The 18503-nt window shown below is 31.2% G+C and overlaps 1 protein-coding gene across 1 annotated transcript; it reads left to right on the forward strand.

The window, feature by feature from the left end:
• The first annotated feature begins 306 nt into the window (after positions 1-306).
• Positions 307-7037, forward strand: LOC114423360 (mitogen-activated protein kinase 10-like). Its single transcript, XM_028390093.1, has 10 exons — positions 307-835; positions 2187-2595; positions 2952-3079; positions 3240-3299; positions 3994-4143; positions 4250-4405; positions 4603-4814; positions 4940-5038; positions 5697-5854; positions 6218-7037. Exons 1-10 carry the CDS (start codon positions 812-814, stop codon positions 6667-6669), a joined length of 1848 nt encoding a protein of 615 aa, XP_028245894.1. The 5' UTR covers positions 307-811; the 3' UTR covers positions 6670-7037.
• The last annotated feature ends 11466 nt before the right edge of the window (positions 7038-18503 follow it).

Genomic DNA, 18503 nt, shown 5'->3' on the forward strand with positions numbered 1-18503 from the left:
TCCGACACGTGTCACACACCCGTCCAACATGCCACCTGTAAGTCACAGAGGAACAGGTTAATAATAATTCCACAAAAGGTGAAGAGAATCTCCCCGTGCCACACTGAATTTACCAAAATACCCTCCACCATTTCCCAAATTTCGTATATATGCAGTAACTTACAATTAACAATACAACATGATCCGTATCACCACCATATGTATGCATATGTGTATGTATTTGGGTACGTATCTCTGAATATACGTTACGGATAAGATACAGTAAAGGCACCAACTAGATTTAAGCCTCAAAGTTCTAATAAAAATATCATTTCTCTCTCTCTTTCTCTCTCATTGTCGGTGTACGCAGATCTTGTGCACTCCACGCTCTTCGCACCTGCTTTCTGCTGTTGTTCTTGCGGATTGGCTTTGTGGGGTGTGACAAATTGTGGTTTTTCTGTTGAGGGTCTGAAAGGTGTTTTTTTGTGTGTGTGTCTGGAAATGAGGTGCTTTTGCTGAAGGGTGTTGGTGGTGGTTTTTGGTTTTGAAGATTGTGGCTGTGGAAAGGGAAGGTGCATGTGGGATCCCAATTGGGTTCTATGTTTGGTGAAGAAGGGTTTGGGAGAAGGGAGAAAAAGCTGGGATTGTTGTGGGTTTGTGATAATGAGCAGGGGTAGGTGGGGGAAATGTGGGTGAGACTGTGAGAATAAGGGTGTAAAAAGATTTGTTTGTTTTTGAAGGAGGGAAAATTTGAGAACTGGGTTTTGTGAAGTTTGGGCTTGATCTTCATCCCATAGGGAAGTTTTGGAGAATTTGTGGGTGTCAGGGGAAAATGCAGCAAGATCACAGGAAAAAGGTGGAGTTTTTTGTCTATATGATTGTGTGTGTTGATTGGTTTTGTGATTGTGTAACTGGGATTGGGAAAAAATGATTGCTTTTTTTTTTGTGTGTGTGTGGTTTGGTTTAATTGGAATGTCGTGTGAGATTGAGAATTTGACAGTGTGATGAGTCCATGGTTGTGTTGGTGAATGAATGAATGGTGGGTGTTGAGAATTTTTTCAATGGGGTCATGCTGTTAGCTGATGAGACTGCAACATTTCTCCTGACTCCATCCATGATTTCGTTTCTCTCTCTCTCTCTCTCTAGATATTTTTCTGTTACAAATGAGGGATAACGACATGATTGGCACCGCTAGATCTTCTTTTTCAACATTTTTTTGTGGGGTTGATGAAATTTACTTGCTTTTCTATAACGGATTAGATTGCTTCTTTGAGGTTGTTATATTGACCCCATCATTTTTATTTTATTTTCTTCTTCTCTTTCTACACTTGTTGAGCTGTGCTTTGTGGAATTTGTCTCAATACCAAGTGGTACTCCTGTTCTATATGCTTGCAGGTTTTTCCCCCATCGGATCAGATTTTGTATACTATTTGGTTTTTTTTTTGTCATGTTTCTAGTTTTCTCCTTTTCTCTGTGTGCCTGCATTTCCTGTTACATGTTTTGTGTCAATTTTGACACCTGGATTCAATTCCTTCTTTTACAGATTTATGAATTGAGTTTTATTGATTTTTGAATAATTAATTATGTATAATAAATTGTAGATGGCCTTCGAATTAGGATTCGGTGAATTTTTTTTTATACATTTGATGCTTGGTCTTGCAAAATCAGTGTGCACATTTCTGTTGAATTGAAAGACAATAGAAAATCTTAGTTTGTTTCGATGTAAATTAAACTTAGCTGAACCTTATGTGGTGAATTAAAGCAGAGATATGTATTTGATTTTTGAGTGTCAAATGAATTGTGATATATTTTACTAAATGCTAAAATTTCTCATTTTAATCATATTCTTGCTGTGATAGGAAGTGAGGCGGTTGCATCGAAGCAATGTGTGTTCTTATGTTTAATATATGTTAGTTTGCTTGTGTTATTCCAATGTATGTGGCAATGATCATATTCCGGTAAATAAAATCTGATTCTTCGTGTTTATGACACTTTGATACTGTGTTAATTCCATAATGTGACTCTTACAAGCAAAAACACAAATTTTTGTTGTGTATATTTATTTCTCTGTAAGAAAAAAAAATGCTTTTTAATTTTTATTTTAATTTCTCTCTATATTGAAATTTTTGCTTTTACTTTATTGCTTTGGTTTGATTTACAAATGTTTTCATTCAAATTCTAACTTGCCTATGTGGAATATGATACAGAGTTCAGCTGAGATGGACTTTTTCTCTGAATATGGTGATGCCAACCGGTACAAAATCCAAGAAGTCATTGGGAAGGGAAGTTATGGTGTTGTCTGTTCAGCCATTGACACTCACACCGGTGACAAAGTGGCAATTAAGAAGATTCATGACATCTTCGAGCATATATCCGATGCTGCTCGTATTCTCCGTGAGATAAAGCTGCTTAGACTTCTACGACATCCTGATATTGTTGAAATAAAACACATTATGCTGCCTCCGTCAAGGAAGGACTTTAAAGATATTTACGTTGTTTTTGAGCTCATGGAGTCTGATCTTCATCAAGTCATTAAAGCCAATGATGACTTGACAAAAGAACACTATCAATTTTTTCTTTATCAATTACTTCGAGCACTGAAGTACATTCACACCGGTAAACATCACTATGTTATAGTTACTTGTATACATGAATGCTCATTGTGTGGCTAATGCCCATAACATGTACCTTGAACTTTCACAAATCAGATGAGATACTGAATAATTTCTCAGTATTCTTGGCAATGGATATGTCAGGATTGTGCACAATATCTTCTGTAACAGTTGTTTTTGTTTCCTTATTTTTGCTTTGCCATTGAATCATCTGAAAAGTGAAAACTGCACACTTCTAGTTTTTTCAAAATGTGAGAACTTCCCCATTCCCTTTTTGTACTTTTTCTCGTCTATTTCTTAACAAGTTTGCTGGCATTGACGCCAATATTGCTTATCTAATTCTTAGCTTATACAATGCAGCAAATGTCTATCATCGAGATCTGAAGCCAAAGAATATACTGGCAAATGCAAACTGTAAGCTTAAAATCTGTGATTTTGGGTTAGCTAGAGTTGCCTTCAGTGACACACCAACAACTATATTTTGGACGGTATTCTTTCTAAACATTTGCATAGTTTGTTTGCTTTATACATTTTAATTTATTTCAGCTTTGCTTGTTTTTGGCTTTGTTGTTGTTATAGTTATTATTATTTAAAGTTTCTCGTTGTTTTGGGAGGGAAGGGAATGATGTTTCTTGCTTGTGTCTGTAGGATTATGTTGCTACAAGGTGGTATAGAGCTCCAGAGCTATGTGGATCATTTTACTCAAAGGTATGGCTTTTCCAGTTTTCTGTGGACATTGTAAAAGTGAGATGTATATAGTCTTGACTTAGCATACCATCATCAATCATTCAATCTTTTATCTACTTTTCCATCAATTAGCTAACCACATGACTGAAGACCAATCTCTGTTAACTGTTATTAATCTACTAGCTACATATGTTTTTGTTGCAATACCATTAGTTTTGTAAAGAAAATATGTGATACATTGATACCATAGTGTTAATTAACTCTATCAAGTTTATTGTGTATGCATCTCTGTTTTGGTAGCTATTCTGCATCATTAGTCTTTAATTTTGTCAAGAATCAATATTATTTGTGTAAACATAATACATGCTGTATTTTATGAGTGAAAGCAAATTACCTGTATCTATAAGTAGAGACATATATCTAATTGTTTTTGGTGACAATAGTCTATTATAATGTAATAGGGTAGTTGAGATTGAATTCACTCATTAATTAAGTGTTGTAAATGTGGGGCTCTATTTCTTGTGGAGCATCGAGCGAAAATGTTGTACTGTTGTGATAAATGTCTATTCTTTAGTGTGTATTGGCTGTAGTTGAAAGTAGTTCATAGTTTCATCTGAACTTTTTATTTTATTTAGTTGCAAAGTGACTCTTCAAAATGGTTCAAGTTTTCATATTCACTTTCTGTAGGTCTAACTTTTTGTAAATCTTGATGCAGTATACACCAGCAATTGATATATGGAGTATAGGTTGCATCTTTGCTGAAGTACTAACAGGAAAGCCACTTTTTCCTGGGAAAAATGTAGTTCATCAATTGGATCTGATGACAGATCTGCTTGGGACTCCTTCACTTGATACTATATCACGGGTAAATTTTTTCTGCAACTGTGGAAAAAACATTTCTGTTGTCTAGCTTAGTTCTGAGCCAAAAGTTATCAATACCAGCTTGTGACCATCTTTTGTGTTGGATGCAGGTACGTAACGAGAAGGCAAGGAGATACCTAACTAGCATGCGGAAAAAGCAGCCTGTGCCATTTGCTCAAAAATTTCCCAATGCAGATCCTTTAGCATTAAGGCTACTGGAAAAGTTGTTGGCTTTTGATCCAAAAGACCGACCTACTGCTGAAGAGGTATGCTACATTGTGCTCTACTGCTTATGTATGTGTATTGAAATGTATCCTAGTTGTATCCTTGACTATTTCTTGAGCTTTTCTTTTTCATTTGGACAGTAAAAGGCATAAATAATCATAACATCTGAATAGCACTCTGTAATATGGGGTTTTGACTTTCATGCTCATGATTTTTTTAAATGTTTTTGTGTCTTTAGGCTTTGGCTGATCCTTACTTCAAGGGACTGGCAAAAGTTGAGAGGGAACCATCTTGCCAGCCTATCACGAAAATGGAATTTGAATTTGAAAGACGAAGAGTTACAAAGGAAGAAATTCGTGAGCTGATTTTCCGTGAGATTCTAGAGTATCATCCTCAACTATTGAAGGACTACATGAATGGAACAGAGAGAACTAATTTTCTTTATCCAAGGTTTTTATTTTCTTAATTGCTTTTTTAACTGTTTATGCCATGTTATCCTTTTTGCCCTCTTGATAATTTTCAATTTGGAATTTCAACTTAGTCTTTTTGTTTTTTTTGGGTGTGACTCTTTACAGTGCTGTTGATCAATTCAGAAAGCAGTTTGCTCATTTAGAGGAAAATGGTAAAAATGGTCCTGTTATGCCACTTGACAGAAAGCATGTTTCTCTGCCAAGGTAATTCTGATTCATAAATGCAGTTGTGCATTGGATTTCATTTGGCATTTGTTGCATTGCAATTGTAGCTTTATTGTCAACAAATGGTTACTTTTGGTTACATTATGCTTATGATAAGATAGTAATGACAGGATTGAATGCCCTATAATATAGATCTTTAATTTGATTCTGGTCATGATTTATCAAATACAGTCATGCTAGTAAAGTATATTATAATCCATTTCATCAGATCAGATTTTGTTACAAAACAGAATAATGTTGTGGTAAAGTAACAATTATGGTCCAGACAATGGTGTTATTTTACATAGATATACCACTCTTTCTAAAATTAAATTACATAAAATGCCAACATGGTGTGGACAAGTAGTATAATAGGAGAGTTGCAGATCCTTTGTTCTGGCCTGCTAACATTTATGAAGTCAGGGTTTATAGTATGGTAACCTGTAGCTATCAGGCACTTAACCTTTGAAATAACTTCCCAACCATACTATTTAGCTGCTTTTTCAATTTTTTGGCATAGAGTGCAGGTAATGACAATTTGGTAGACCAAAATCAACCTCACCAACTCCATGCTGCATTTGCTTTCATTCTATTCATGACTTATATGATTAATATTCATTCATAAGGAGCATAATATATTTTATTATATTCTCATCAGGTCTACAATTGTACATTCAAATACGGTACACTCAAAAGAGCAAACAAATAATGCTGCCAGCAAAAACCGGCCAACAGCTGAGGAATATAACAAGAACCCAAGAGATACAGAAATTCCAGTGCCAAGGTCAATGCAGGGACCACAAAGAATTCCACTAGGTATAGGGTTGTTATCATTCTAGTCTGTGAAGTTTAATAATTAAGGCATGTTTGATTCCCTTCTCACTTTTTTATTTTTCTTAAAACTATTTTCTACAACAGTTTTACATTACTCAGCAATCAATTTCTTATCCAAAATTTATTAAGTTTTGAAAATCGTTTCCAAAAGAACTGATAAATGTTTTCTCATCCTTTTCTGTTTTTTTTTTTTTTTTCAATTGTTCTGTTCAAGTACTCAAAGTATAACTAATCAACAGTATCATCTTCTGGGAGCCACCTTTTGTTAGTATATCTTAGAAAATAGAAAACTGTGTTTCAAAATAATAAACAAACAAGGCCTAATACTCTCATTCTTATTTTCAGCAAAACCTGGTAAAGTTGTTGGGCCCGTAGTTCCATACGAGCATGGTAACATTGTCAAGGATTCATATGATCCTAGGTCATTCATCAGAGGTTCTGTGCTTCCTACACAAGCTGTTCCCCCGGCATATTACTATCAAAGATCCAGCACTGGAAACCAAGAAAGGCCAGCGACAGAAGCCAACAAGAGTGTGCCTTTGCAGGCAAAACATGCACAGCAACAATGCGGAGTTAATGCCAAGATGGCACCAGACATAGCTATTAATATTGATACAAATCCCTTTTTTATGACAAGGGCAGGAGTTAACAAGTTAGAGCAAGGTGATCAAATAGCCATAGAGACAAACATGCTGCAGCCAAAGGCACATCAATATGGTGGAATCGGTGCTGCAGCTGGGGCCACTGCTCATAGAAAAGTTGGTCCTGTTCAGTATGGTATGACAAGAATGTTCTAGAAGAAGGGTGTTTTTCTTGTGAATATTTTGGCCAGGGGGAGCAATCCTGTTAGAGAAAAAGACACTTTTTAGGGATGGAGCTGTTGTAGTCTCTGGTGATGGTTTGTGTAAAAATGAGAGTGAGAGGCTTAAAGGCAGTGCTTCCTTAGAAAAAAGTGTCAGCTTTCTCTGGCCTACAAAGGGTATGAACTTTGGTTACAACTATCATGAGACTGTTGACGATGAAATTGAGTCCTATCTTGTAAGTCAATCCATAACCATTTTAGGTGTTTGCAGTGAAGACACAATCTTGAAACAGATGTCTTGGATGTTTGTATTTTAATTGGATTAATGGAATTTAAAAGCCTCGCATCCTATACCTCAACAAATTTTGGCTTTAATGAGAATCAAATTAAATATCTAAATTATGCATTGGAGATAGCCAAAGCTAGCAAAGTTGTGCTAGTCTGATGACCTTAATACATATCTTTTGGCACTCACAAATACCGAATGCATGAAAATGAGACATTAATCCATAAAATCCCTTTGTCACTCATGAGGAAATAAGGAGCCTGATTTTCATTTTGGCACCTAAGAAGTGCAACCATAAAGCCCTTTGTCCTAACTGGCGCTATTTCAAGTTTTTCCATAATTAGTGGCACTAATTGGTATTTTTATTTATTCTGAGAGTTTAATCCACTGTTATGAAATAAATTTGAGTTTTCACTGTGGTTTTATTCGGAAAAGCATTTTAGCTGAAAAATTCATTCAGTTATTCGGTAAGCAAATATTTTTTAAATAATTTTTAATATTTTTTAAAACGTTGAAATAATATTTTTTAAAACATTAGCTTTTAGCATTTTATATTTTCTTCTATTTTATCTTATTATAATTTTAATTTGATTTGATTTTACATTTTAAATTACGATGTGTTATAGCAAAATAAAGATATCTTTTGTTTTATTAGATAATTAATCCTAAATTGATGTGACTTGAATTCCATTTTTAAATGTTAATTTTGAAACTTTATAATAAAGATTATGAGGATTAATTTAAATATTTATTGAAAGTGTCTTATTTCTTTATTCAATAAAAATATTTTTTTTCATAATAAAAGTACATAATTTTTGAATTATTTTTATTTTTATTTCAATTTAAAAAGTATTCATGTCATATGAAAAAAGTAATTTTTTTTAAATGACTTAAATATGAAACTGGTCTTGTAAGTTGATTTTTTTTTTGTAAGTTATTTTTTTCTTTTAATTTTCGTCTTTATGATATCATTTTTAATTTTTATCATTAATTAGAGGTCATTATCGTTACAAAAAATGTTAATAAAAATATTATACTAATATCATTGTGTGTCACATAAAAAAAATGATATTAGATGATGTTATCTCAGCATAATAAAACATTATTAATGTCATATCAACAATAATAACAAGTCAACAATGATATTGGAGGAATTAGAAATGAAAAAAAAAACTTATAGCACTAAATTTTTTAAAAAAACATATCTTTTTTACAGGAATAAAAAAAATAATATATATACTAAAAGAAAAAAGTAGCATATTTGTTTTGTTGACAAATAAATATTTAAGCCTTTAATGTCATATATAAATATAATTTAAAATTAATATAAAATAAAAAATAAGAAAGAATAAATTAAAAAAATTTATGTATGGTAAATGATGCTTAAAGACATACAAGTTTCCATTTTCAAATATTTAATTGTTGCCAAAATGTATTATTATTATTTCTTAAGTTAAAATTGATGTACGATTTAACTTTCATAAAAAAAATTCTCATTTATTTTTCTAAAATTATTTTTAACTTACACATAAATTAATCTTATGATTCAATGATATATTAACAATATAAAGTTATATTTACACTGTAATTTAATAATAATTTATCATTGATATAATTTAAGATAATCTTGTAAAAGTTAATATACTTATTTTATATGATGATTTATGATTGAAAGACAATATAAAATTATAAAATTATTTTATATTGTCATTCCATAATTTTTTTTTTCTCTCTTAATCTTAACCAATAAAAGTTTAATTATTTTTTTGCCTCGAAATGTTAATTAAAAAAAACATTTAAACAGGTACCGTTAGATAAGATTTTCCATGTCCCTAACATTTTGAACTTCTTCATGTTCCTTATATAAAACCAACGGTTTACAAGAGGAAGAAAAAAAAAAAAAACTGAATGAGACTCTTTTCGTGCGAAAGTTGCATCCTAACGCTCCTCCTCGCGACCGCGTCATCGATTCTCTCGGAATCCTTTTCCTCTCATCAAAATCCCTCACTCCACCACTCATTCCTCCCTCTCTTTAGTGTCATATCGCTCGCTACGTTTTTCTGATGGAGGCCGCGAACGGCGCCGTATTGAAGATCGAGGCGTTGGAGCGCGAGAACGCGACGAAGAAGGACGAGATCCAGAGGCTGAAGAAGGAGATCGGAGGAGGCGGCAGCGTCGGCGCTGAAGAACCTCCTCGAAGAGAGAGAGAGAGAGTACGGTGACGTTCCTAGAGAGAAACAAAATCTCTGAAACAGTTGAACGCGGAGAGCCAGATGAAGGTTCGCGATCTGGAGCGGAAGCTAAGCGTCGCGGAATTGAGGGAGAGCGAGGAGCGGAGGAAGAGACGAGAGAGAAGGCTGGGGAGAAAGAGAGAGAGAGATCGAAGAGATGAAACAGAGAATTGAGGAATTGGAGAAAGTTAAGGTAGTGGAAATGAGAGAGAAAGGAGAGAGAGTGGAAGAAGGGGTTGTGGCTTGTGCTGTGGCCGGTGATGGCGGCAGGGAGTGGAGCCGTTGCTGCGGTGTTCTATTTCTGTTATCGAAAACGTGGTAGGTAACGTTTCAAGGTGATCGTACTTTCATGTCCTTTTTTTTTTTAAAAAAAAAGTTTACAAGTACATAGCAACGATAAGTGATAGCATTGGATTATGAGTTTTATTTGAATTAATATAATTACTAAAAAATTTCAATTACTAAAAAGTTGAAGATATATATTTGAGTCAGCCACGGATCCATTTTTTTTTAATAGCTGAAAAAATAGTTTTATGTGCAAAAATATTATAAGCTTTTACCACATATACCATGTCATGATAAAAACAAGCAAAATACCTAAATTTTTATAAATTTGAAAGAATAAAATGGATAAAACTAGAATTAATTTTTTTTGTTTTTTTAAATATTTTTTTACATTTCTTTTTTTTAAAAGATATTTTTATGGGAGGAACGCCTAATTTCTTAAGGGGGCAAAAATAATTATAATTATTTAATATATTCATATGATAAAATTTACTTTGTGGGAGTAATTGTCTCATATCTACATACGTGCATCTGTGTTTCTGATTTGAGTTAAAAAAAAAAACAACAACAATGATTAACACAAGAAATTATAAAGTTAACTTGGTGGTTAAGAAAAAAGGAAAAAAGATAAATTGTAAGCTCAAATCATTCTCATTAATAAAAATTAACATTAAATATAAAATAAATCGTATTAAAAGAAAAATATCTATCTTATCTATGTTCATGATCTCACAAGAATGTATATAATTTTTAAATTTAAAAGGTTTTGTGAAAGAGTATTTAGATTTGAGTTTTTTTCTAAGTATTATTTAAATTTGGATTAGGAGTGGTTGTCTTTGTAAAAAAAAAATGTCATTTAAAAGTCAAATGGTTTAGCATTGGATTGGTCTTTATCGGTATAATTTTTGTATATAGAAATTTAAATTTTTAGTATATACATAATGAACCTTCGTACACTAACATTATTATACACCATTATGACAAATGGCTCAAATAAAAAATAGTTATACAAGTATATCAAATGTTAATATAATACATCATAATTCACCAAAACAAACGTAATACACCATAATATTAATATACACTATTTTGACACATTAATTATCTATATGAATTTCGATAAGAAGATTATGTTTGGTAAAATATTTCAATTAGTTTTTAATTTTTTGTTTTCTTCTACTTTTATTTTTAATATATTTATTTATTTTTCTTATTATCTTTCTAAAATAAATCATAATTTTTTTATTTTTTTATCATTTTATACTTTTTAGTCACTTTAACAATTAATTTTTACTGAACACTTCTAATTTAAAAAGTTAGATTTTTAACTTTTAATTTTCAACTAATTTTTTAGTTACTTTTGCCATAACTATTTTTTTTTATCTATCCGATTTTGTTAGTAATGATGTGCAGGTTCTAATTAGGTGATCTTGACATCAATTTTAATTATTGATTTGAATTGGACTTTGAAGCAAGTTTTGAACTTTTGATGCATATTGGCCATGCTTTAGTGTCTTGGCCATAACTCTGTAGATTTCTAATTTTCATATTCTTTACATTCTAGGCACATTGAAAAAAAAGACCTACAAGATTTGTGGAATATCAAATTGACCAATTGGAACAAATTAGAGGTCAAATTTAGCTTTGAAGTTGGGTTAGATGTGTTACCACACATATTTAACATACCTTTACCAATTTGGGTATATCCTATTCATTTTAAGCCCAATTAAGACATGAATACTTCTTGGAAATCTTATTTTATGGATCATCTCTTAAGGTAGGGGTAGACCATGAATTTTAAATAGGTCAATTTAGCGTGCGAATTTGTGTAGTTTTACATTTTTTAGATTGAAGAAATTCTCTTTCCTCTTCTCTCTTCTACATTTATTGCAACATTATTTTTTCAAGCTTCTCCGATGTGATGGCTATGGAAGGCTAAATTGCCTTGTCAATCTAGGGAACTCAAGGAATGTGGTTTAGGTTTTATACTCCTTTACTTAACGGTTGTTTTGTGTATATTCTTTTTAATTTGAAATTAATTGAAATTAGGTTAGTTAAATAGTAATATAAGTTGACTTCATCAATTTGAAATAATATTTAATTTAGAATTGCGATTGTGTGTATATGAAGCATTGTCGATTTAGTTGTGAACAGTGCTAAATCCTAGCGCATAATTTGAATTGCTTGGATTAATGATGCTTAATTATATTGAATTTTTTTAATACAATCAATTTTAATTTTAAATTAAATGGATGAATAAACCGTAGGTCTAACGTGTTGTAGGATTTTTTATAGGTGGAGCCTATGACCCTGTTAAAAATTTAATAAAGCCTATTTTCACTGTAGTTGAGGTAAAGATATAGTAAGTCCTTTAAGATTTAAACCTAAAACAATGCTTTTTCAACTTTAATATAAAGAAAGAAATACCAAAATATAACAACTACAATGTTATCTTCCTTTTAATTTATATGAAGAAATGCAGAAAAAACATAACAAACAAGTTGAAAAGACTTTAAGTAGTACGTTTTTTCTCTATACTAGTGACCATTGCAATATAGGCTTAAATTTCACAACGCAAAAAGAATGATCCCCGGTACACTTTCAACATAAATTGCGACCATAACCGATTTAGAAAAATCATAATTTTCAACTATCACTAATTTTGAACATTCACGGACTAAAAATAAAAAAATTGAAATATTAAAGGAACTAAAATTAGAAAAGTACAAATATATAAGGACTAAAAATGAAAAAATACTTATGGAGACCAAAATGTTGAAAAAAACGTGAATTTATAATCTAAACTCATATTTAAGCCTTTTATTTATTCATTTTTAAGAAAAAATGATTTTATTTTGTATCTATTTAAGAATTTAAGAGAATATTAATTACTATTTTTTTAATTTTGTTTTTGACTCTACCTACCTCTAAAATATTTTATAAACTTAAAATAAACGAGAGAAATAATAACAGATATTACATTAGAAACTTACAAATAAATTTTATAGATGATAATGTTATATGATTGCATTCTTAAATTTGTGTGTCGTCATTTTCATAAAGAGGGAATAGTATTTATTTATTCAAGGTTGTTAATAGCTAATATATTGAAGCAATCCACAAATTCAAGTATCGATTTTGTATGCAATTCATTTCAAAAGAGAAAACATTGAACGAGAAAAAAAAGATAATGTCCTTAGCCAAACAAAATTTAATTATGTTTAAGAACGTCCAAAAATCTTACAAAAAGTAAAATAAAAAACATTAAAGAGAAAACCACTTCCCATGACATATTTCTATCAAAAGGGATAATAGGTCAAAACTTCAAATTCATTACCTTTAATAGAATAACAATCTTTCATGGCAATTCAAATACACATTATATAACATAACAACTACATCTTCTATCAGGGTCAATCCAGCTTTGCTTTCAGGATATCATTCCATTTGAATTGATAACAAATTAAATGATGGCGCAACATGCATGATTAATTCAATTACTATTTGAATTAATCTAATAGATTCTCCTTGCGGCATTCAAATGGTAGACCATGAGCGTAACGTCTTAAATCACGATAATAATCATAAACTATCCATTTAGATTGGACCTTTATCATTTTTTTCTTGCTTTCTTGATCAAGATCTATGAAAAGAATAGATTTGGAAGGGAAAGAGCATTGTGCTCATGAATTCTCATTATTCAATCATACTGAAAATACAGAGGAATAAGCTATACAAAGTTAGCTGTCTCAACAGAAAACTAACAAATAACAGAAAAACTAACAGAAAAAATAGAATTCAACACTCCCCCTTAAGCTGGAATGTGAATGTCAAACATTCCTAGCTTGGAATGAATATGATTGAAGGGACCAACATGTAAAGGCTTGGTGAGAATGGCTTGGTAAGAATGTCTGCCAATTGCTCGTGAGTTGAGATAGGAAGAAGGTGAATCAAACCAGATTGAACCTTATCTCTTACCACATGACAATCTATTTCTATATGTTTGGTGTGTTCATGGAAAATAGAATTTGTTGCTATGTGTAGGACAACTTGATTATCACAATAGAGAACAACTGGTTTAGGATGCTCAATATGAAGATCCTTTAATAAGAACAGTAACCATTGTGCTTCACAAGATGCTTGAGCTAGAGCCTGATATTCAGCTTCCGAGGATGATTTGGACACAATGGATTGTTTCTTACTCTTCCAAGAAATGAGGAGGTTCCTAAGAAGAAGCATAAACCTATGATGAATCTTCGAGTGTCAAGACAAGCTCCCTAATCTGAGTCACTGAATCCAGTTAAAGAAGTGAAAGATGAAGAGGAGAAAAACAGGCCTCTTCCAAAGCATTTCCTTTGAGATATTTGAGAGCATGTTGTGCAGCTTGCAGGTGAATATCTATTGGAGATTATAAATATTGGCTCAATTTTCCAACAACATAGCAAATATCAGGCCTTGTGTGAGAAAGATACAATAATCGCCCCACAAGTCTTCTGTAAACAGTAGGATCAAAAAGAGGAACACCAGAAGATTTGTGAAGTTTCAGTGTAGGATCCATAGGTATGAAACAGGGTTTTGCAGCAAATAGACCAGTGTCTTGAAGGAGATCAAGGCAATATTTTCTTTGATGCAAGGCAATACCTAAGTTGGATCGGGTTACTTCAAAACCAAGGAAGTACTTGAGCATTCCAAGATCTTTAATGTTGAATTTTGCATCCAGGGTGAAGAAATTGCAACAACAACAATGGTTGCAAGAAGGATCAAACATCACAGCAGAAGGGAAAATTTCAACTGATACCATGTGAAAAGAATAGATTTGGAAAGTAAAGAGCATTGGGCTCATGAATTCTCATTATTCAATCATACTGAAAATATTGAGGAGCAAGCTATATAAAACTAGCTGTCTTAATAGAAAAATAACAAAAACTTAACAAATAACATAAAAACTAACAGAAAAACAGAAAAAACAGAATTCAACAAGATCTCTAAATATGCTACGATTGAACCCCTTGCAACTTGCACCACCTTCCTTTGCAATGCATGCATTAGCATTGAAATGCTTGAAGCTTACACTACTACAAAACCTGCCTTTTATATCGGTTATCTTCAACATAGGACATCGATTGTAAGACAAAGTTGTAGCGGGTGTCGTAAAAAGAGTTGGAGTCTATAAAGATGGTTCCACAGGACCGTCTTAGAATGTATGTCATTCTAAGATGGTCTTGGCCCCTCGACCGTCTTAAAATGTACCACAATCTAAGACAGTCTTGGCCCACGACCGTCTTAGAATGACATATATTCTAAGACGGTCGTCCCCAGAACCGTCTTAGAAATTGAGGAATTTTTTTTAAATGCCATCTATTTTCATCGTCAACTATATATACACAATAATCATGATCGATGGGCCGAATGCCTCTTATTAAATTTGCACCTATAACAAGCATTATATACAAAATGTGGCCCCCATCTTGTTTTGATCGATGCTGCCACGAAAGGAGCATCTGACAAATCAAGATTTACTACCCCCCATCTTGTTGCCCAAGAGTCTTCATTCCAAAGAGTAGTGTAAAGCCTCATGGGTTGTGTTGTAGGGAAAGGAACACCAATGGTTTGCCTATTGAGTATAACTCTGATGTTGGGAATGTCATCCACCGAGATTTTTAAACCACAAGAAACATATATAGACAAATTCGAGATCTAATATACATGAGTTTGAACAAGTTATATATATATATATATATATATATATATATATATATATATATATATATATATATATATATATATATATATATATATATATATAGAGAGAGAGAGAGAGAGAGAGAGAGAGAGAGAGAGAGAGAGAGAGAGAGAGAGAGAGAGAGAGAGAGAGAGAGAGAGAGAGAGAGAGAGAGAGAGAGAGAGAGAGAGAGAGAGAGAGAGAGAGAGATCTTATAAGAGGAAACATCTTATATGAGAGTGAAAAAAATTAAATCTGGATCATATAACTATAAATAAAGGTTTGAGATTAAATGTCAAAAGTCACATGACATTAAATTTTGACCGCTTATGTTTGATTATACGGTTCATATTTAATTATTTCACTTTCATATAATATGTTTTTCTCTCTCTCTCTCTCTATATGTCCTCTCTTAAGACTAGCATTAAGAATTTAATCAAAATGTGCTCACATTGTCATGATTTATTGTTATATACAGTAAGATTATTAATTTTTTAATAATTATTTTAAAAGTCAAATCTAATTTGTAATTAGTTGAAGATATAAAAATCTTATAATAATAATGTATCAAAATTAAAGGCTAATATCAATTACACATATATTTCTCAAAATTACACTTATTTATTGCTTAAATATCAATTTAGTCTCTCAAAGGAGTATTATTTTGTTAATTCCCCAAATTTAATTTTTTTTTTGTGTGTGAATTTTGAAACATTCTCTTCTTAGCTCCTTTTCATGAGTGCGTGCCAAACACAAAATAATAAATTAACAATTTATAATAATTTTAAAATAAAAATTCTAGCGATTACAAATTCAAAAATAAAATGTGAGGGACTAAAAAGAATAATTTTTAAAATTAAGAGATTAAAAAGGAAAATTTAAATTTGAGGGACTAAAATAATAATTAAGCTTATTTTCTTACTGAATATAATATTTTTACATACTGACTTTTTTTATTTTATGAAAAAAATATGTGTTTTCTTGTATTTTTTATGTAAGAACCATATATATAGTAATTTTGAAAACAACAAAGTAAATATATATATATATATATATATATATATATATATATATATATTGTTACTTACATTATGCGATCAGGGTTCCAATCAATGGAATAAGTGTGAAAGTCCTCTGTTGGATCGAACCACAAATAGTATTGCATCTCACGACCCCCAACAACATCAGCGTATACATTGGTTGAGAGCAAATAAGGATCACCAGTCAAGTTGCCCAAGAACTATATATCTATCTCATCATGGTTTGATCCTTGAGAGAGTAGCTGTACATTAAACACATCAATAACTTTTTCATGATCTATATATAAATATACAAGACTTGTAACGATTAAGATTAATCATATTCAAATTCATTTGTGTGATTATATATATATATATAAAGTTTATATAATGAAAAAAAGCTTATTATCAAATATAATTTTATGGTAAAGATTAATTATTCTTATTTTTAATATTTATAGTTATTTTTTTGTCCTAGGTCACATATCTTGATTATCTTTTAACCCATTAAATTAGAGACTAATTCTATTTGCGATATATGATTGTTACTGATTCAATTTTTTTTTACAAATAGTAAAAAATAATTACAAGTTCTTTCGTTAAATAGATCGTTTTTATTTATATGAACATAATAAAACTTTACACCTATGCGTCAATCCTTTGAGTTATGTTTATAATGTTATAAACATGAAGAAAAGATTAATAATAATGAGTTTGGAACAAGACATACATAAAATGCTGTGACAGTTCCTACAGTGTTTCCTCTACAAGCTTGATTTTCAAGTCGAATCTTCCAAACAAATACTCATTCTTGGATACAATGCCTGAGCCAGAATATTCATCCATTGTTAGGGTCATGCTTTGGCCTTTATCTTTTATGTCAACCCTTACATCTCCAAAGAGATTGTCAACATCTTCGTAGAAATTCCCACACAATGCAAATTGGATTAAGGCCAACAAGAAGATAGAAAGAAGAAGAAAAATGGAACTAAAACATGGAGAAGCCATTTTCAATTTTGTGAAAATGCACGTGTTAGAAACCCTAGTTGTATTTAAATTGCAGTTTCATTTCAACACAAGGTTATTGGGACAATTACGGCAAAAAAAGGAGTTGCTTGATGTCAATGTAACTGTCAAACACTGGTAGTGCTGACTATGCCTTAACCCCCAATGTGGTTGTCGTAATTGCAGTTACAAAAACTGCAATTCAAAATGTTGAGTAGATAATTATGGTTTTATAAAGGGGGGATGAGAGAGAGAGAGGTGAGAAAAGGTGGTTTTGATGGCAAGAATGTTTTGGATCTTTGCATGGCTGGCTATTCACATTTGGCGTTGGACAAAAAGTCAAAGCTCAAAATGGGTGATTGCTTTAGAAATGCTAAACATGGAATAATTAGTAATATGATATGTAATTTAGTAAGATTTTGCCTTCCTGCATGCATAGCTACCTTTTCTTGTTATAAGATAATTTTTCAGAGACTATTGAATTGTCTAAATTGTTTTTATTATACTATTTAGTATTTACACACAAACGTTAAACATAATGTAGCAATATAATAGTACTAGATATATAAAATAAGATATCTACATACAAGTAGGTCTCTTGCAATGTGTCATTTACTTAATTGTTTCTTTTTTTTTCCAAAGAGAAAATGAAGTTAGAATTTTAAAATTTTAATTTAAATATTTATATGTTTGATGCCAGTTAATATGTAAAAAGTTATTTAAATTTAGTAAGTTTGATGATACAAAAGATAATGGTAAAAGCTAATATTTAAAAATGGGTTTTTATTATATATATATATATATATATTGTAAATATGTTTGAATTGATATTTTTCACTAAATGATATCATTGATAATAATTTTTAAAATTATATATTAATTAAATTACATTTAAAATAGATACTTAGTGCATATAACTTTAACCATATATAATTATAAATATAAATAATCCTATGCACGACACACCTAATCTAAATTGTCACTATATAAAGAGAACATCTGCATGCAACGACAACGTCATAACTTGAGCGTGGTGTTCCATGGAATTTGTTAACCGATCGGAGTTATCAATTTTGTTGAACATCAATCTTTAATAAGAAATTTGATTAATTATTTTTAGTGGATTTCTCTTTCCTTTAGTGTAGATTTGATATCTGAATTAAAATAAAAAATAGAAAAAGAAAAAATAAAAAGAAATTAACCAAAGTTTACGTGAATTTCAAAAGTGCAGAATGTAGATTGTTTAGTTTCTTTGATGTGGTTACTTAATTACCTAAATTC

The sequence above is a fragment of the Glycine soja genome, chromosome 8 (genome assembly GCF_004193775.1).
Source record: "Glycine soja cultivar W05 chromosome 8, ASM419377v2, whole genome shotgun sequence".
Classification (NCBI taxonomy): domain Eukaryota; kingdom Viridiplantae; phylum Streptophyta; class Magnoliopsida; order Fabales; family Fabaceae; genus Glycine; species Glycine soja.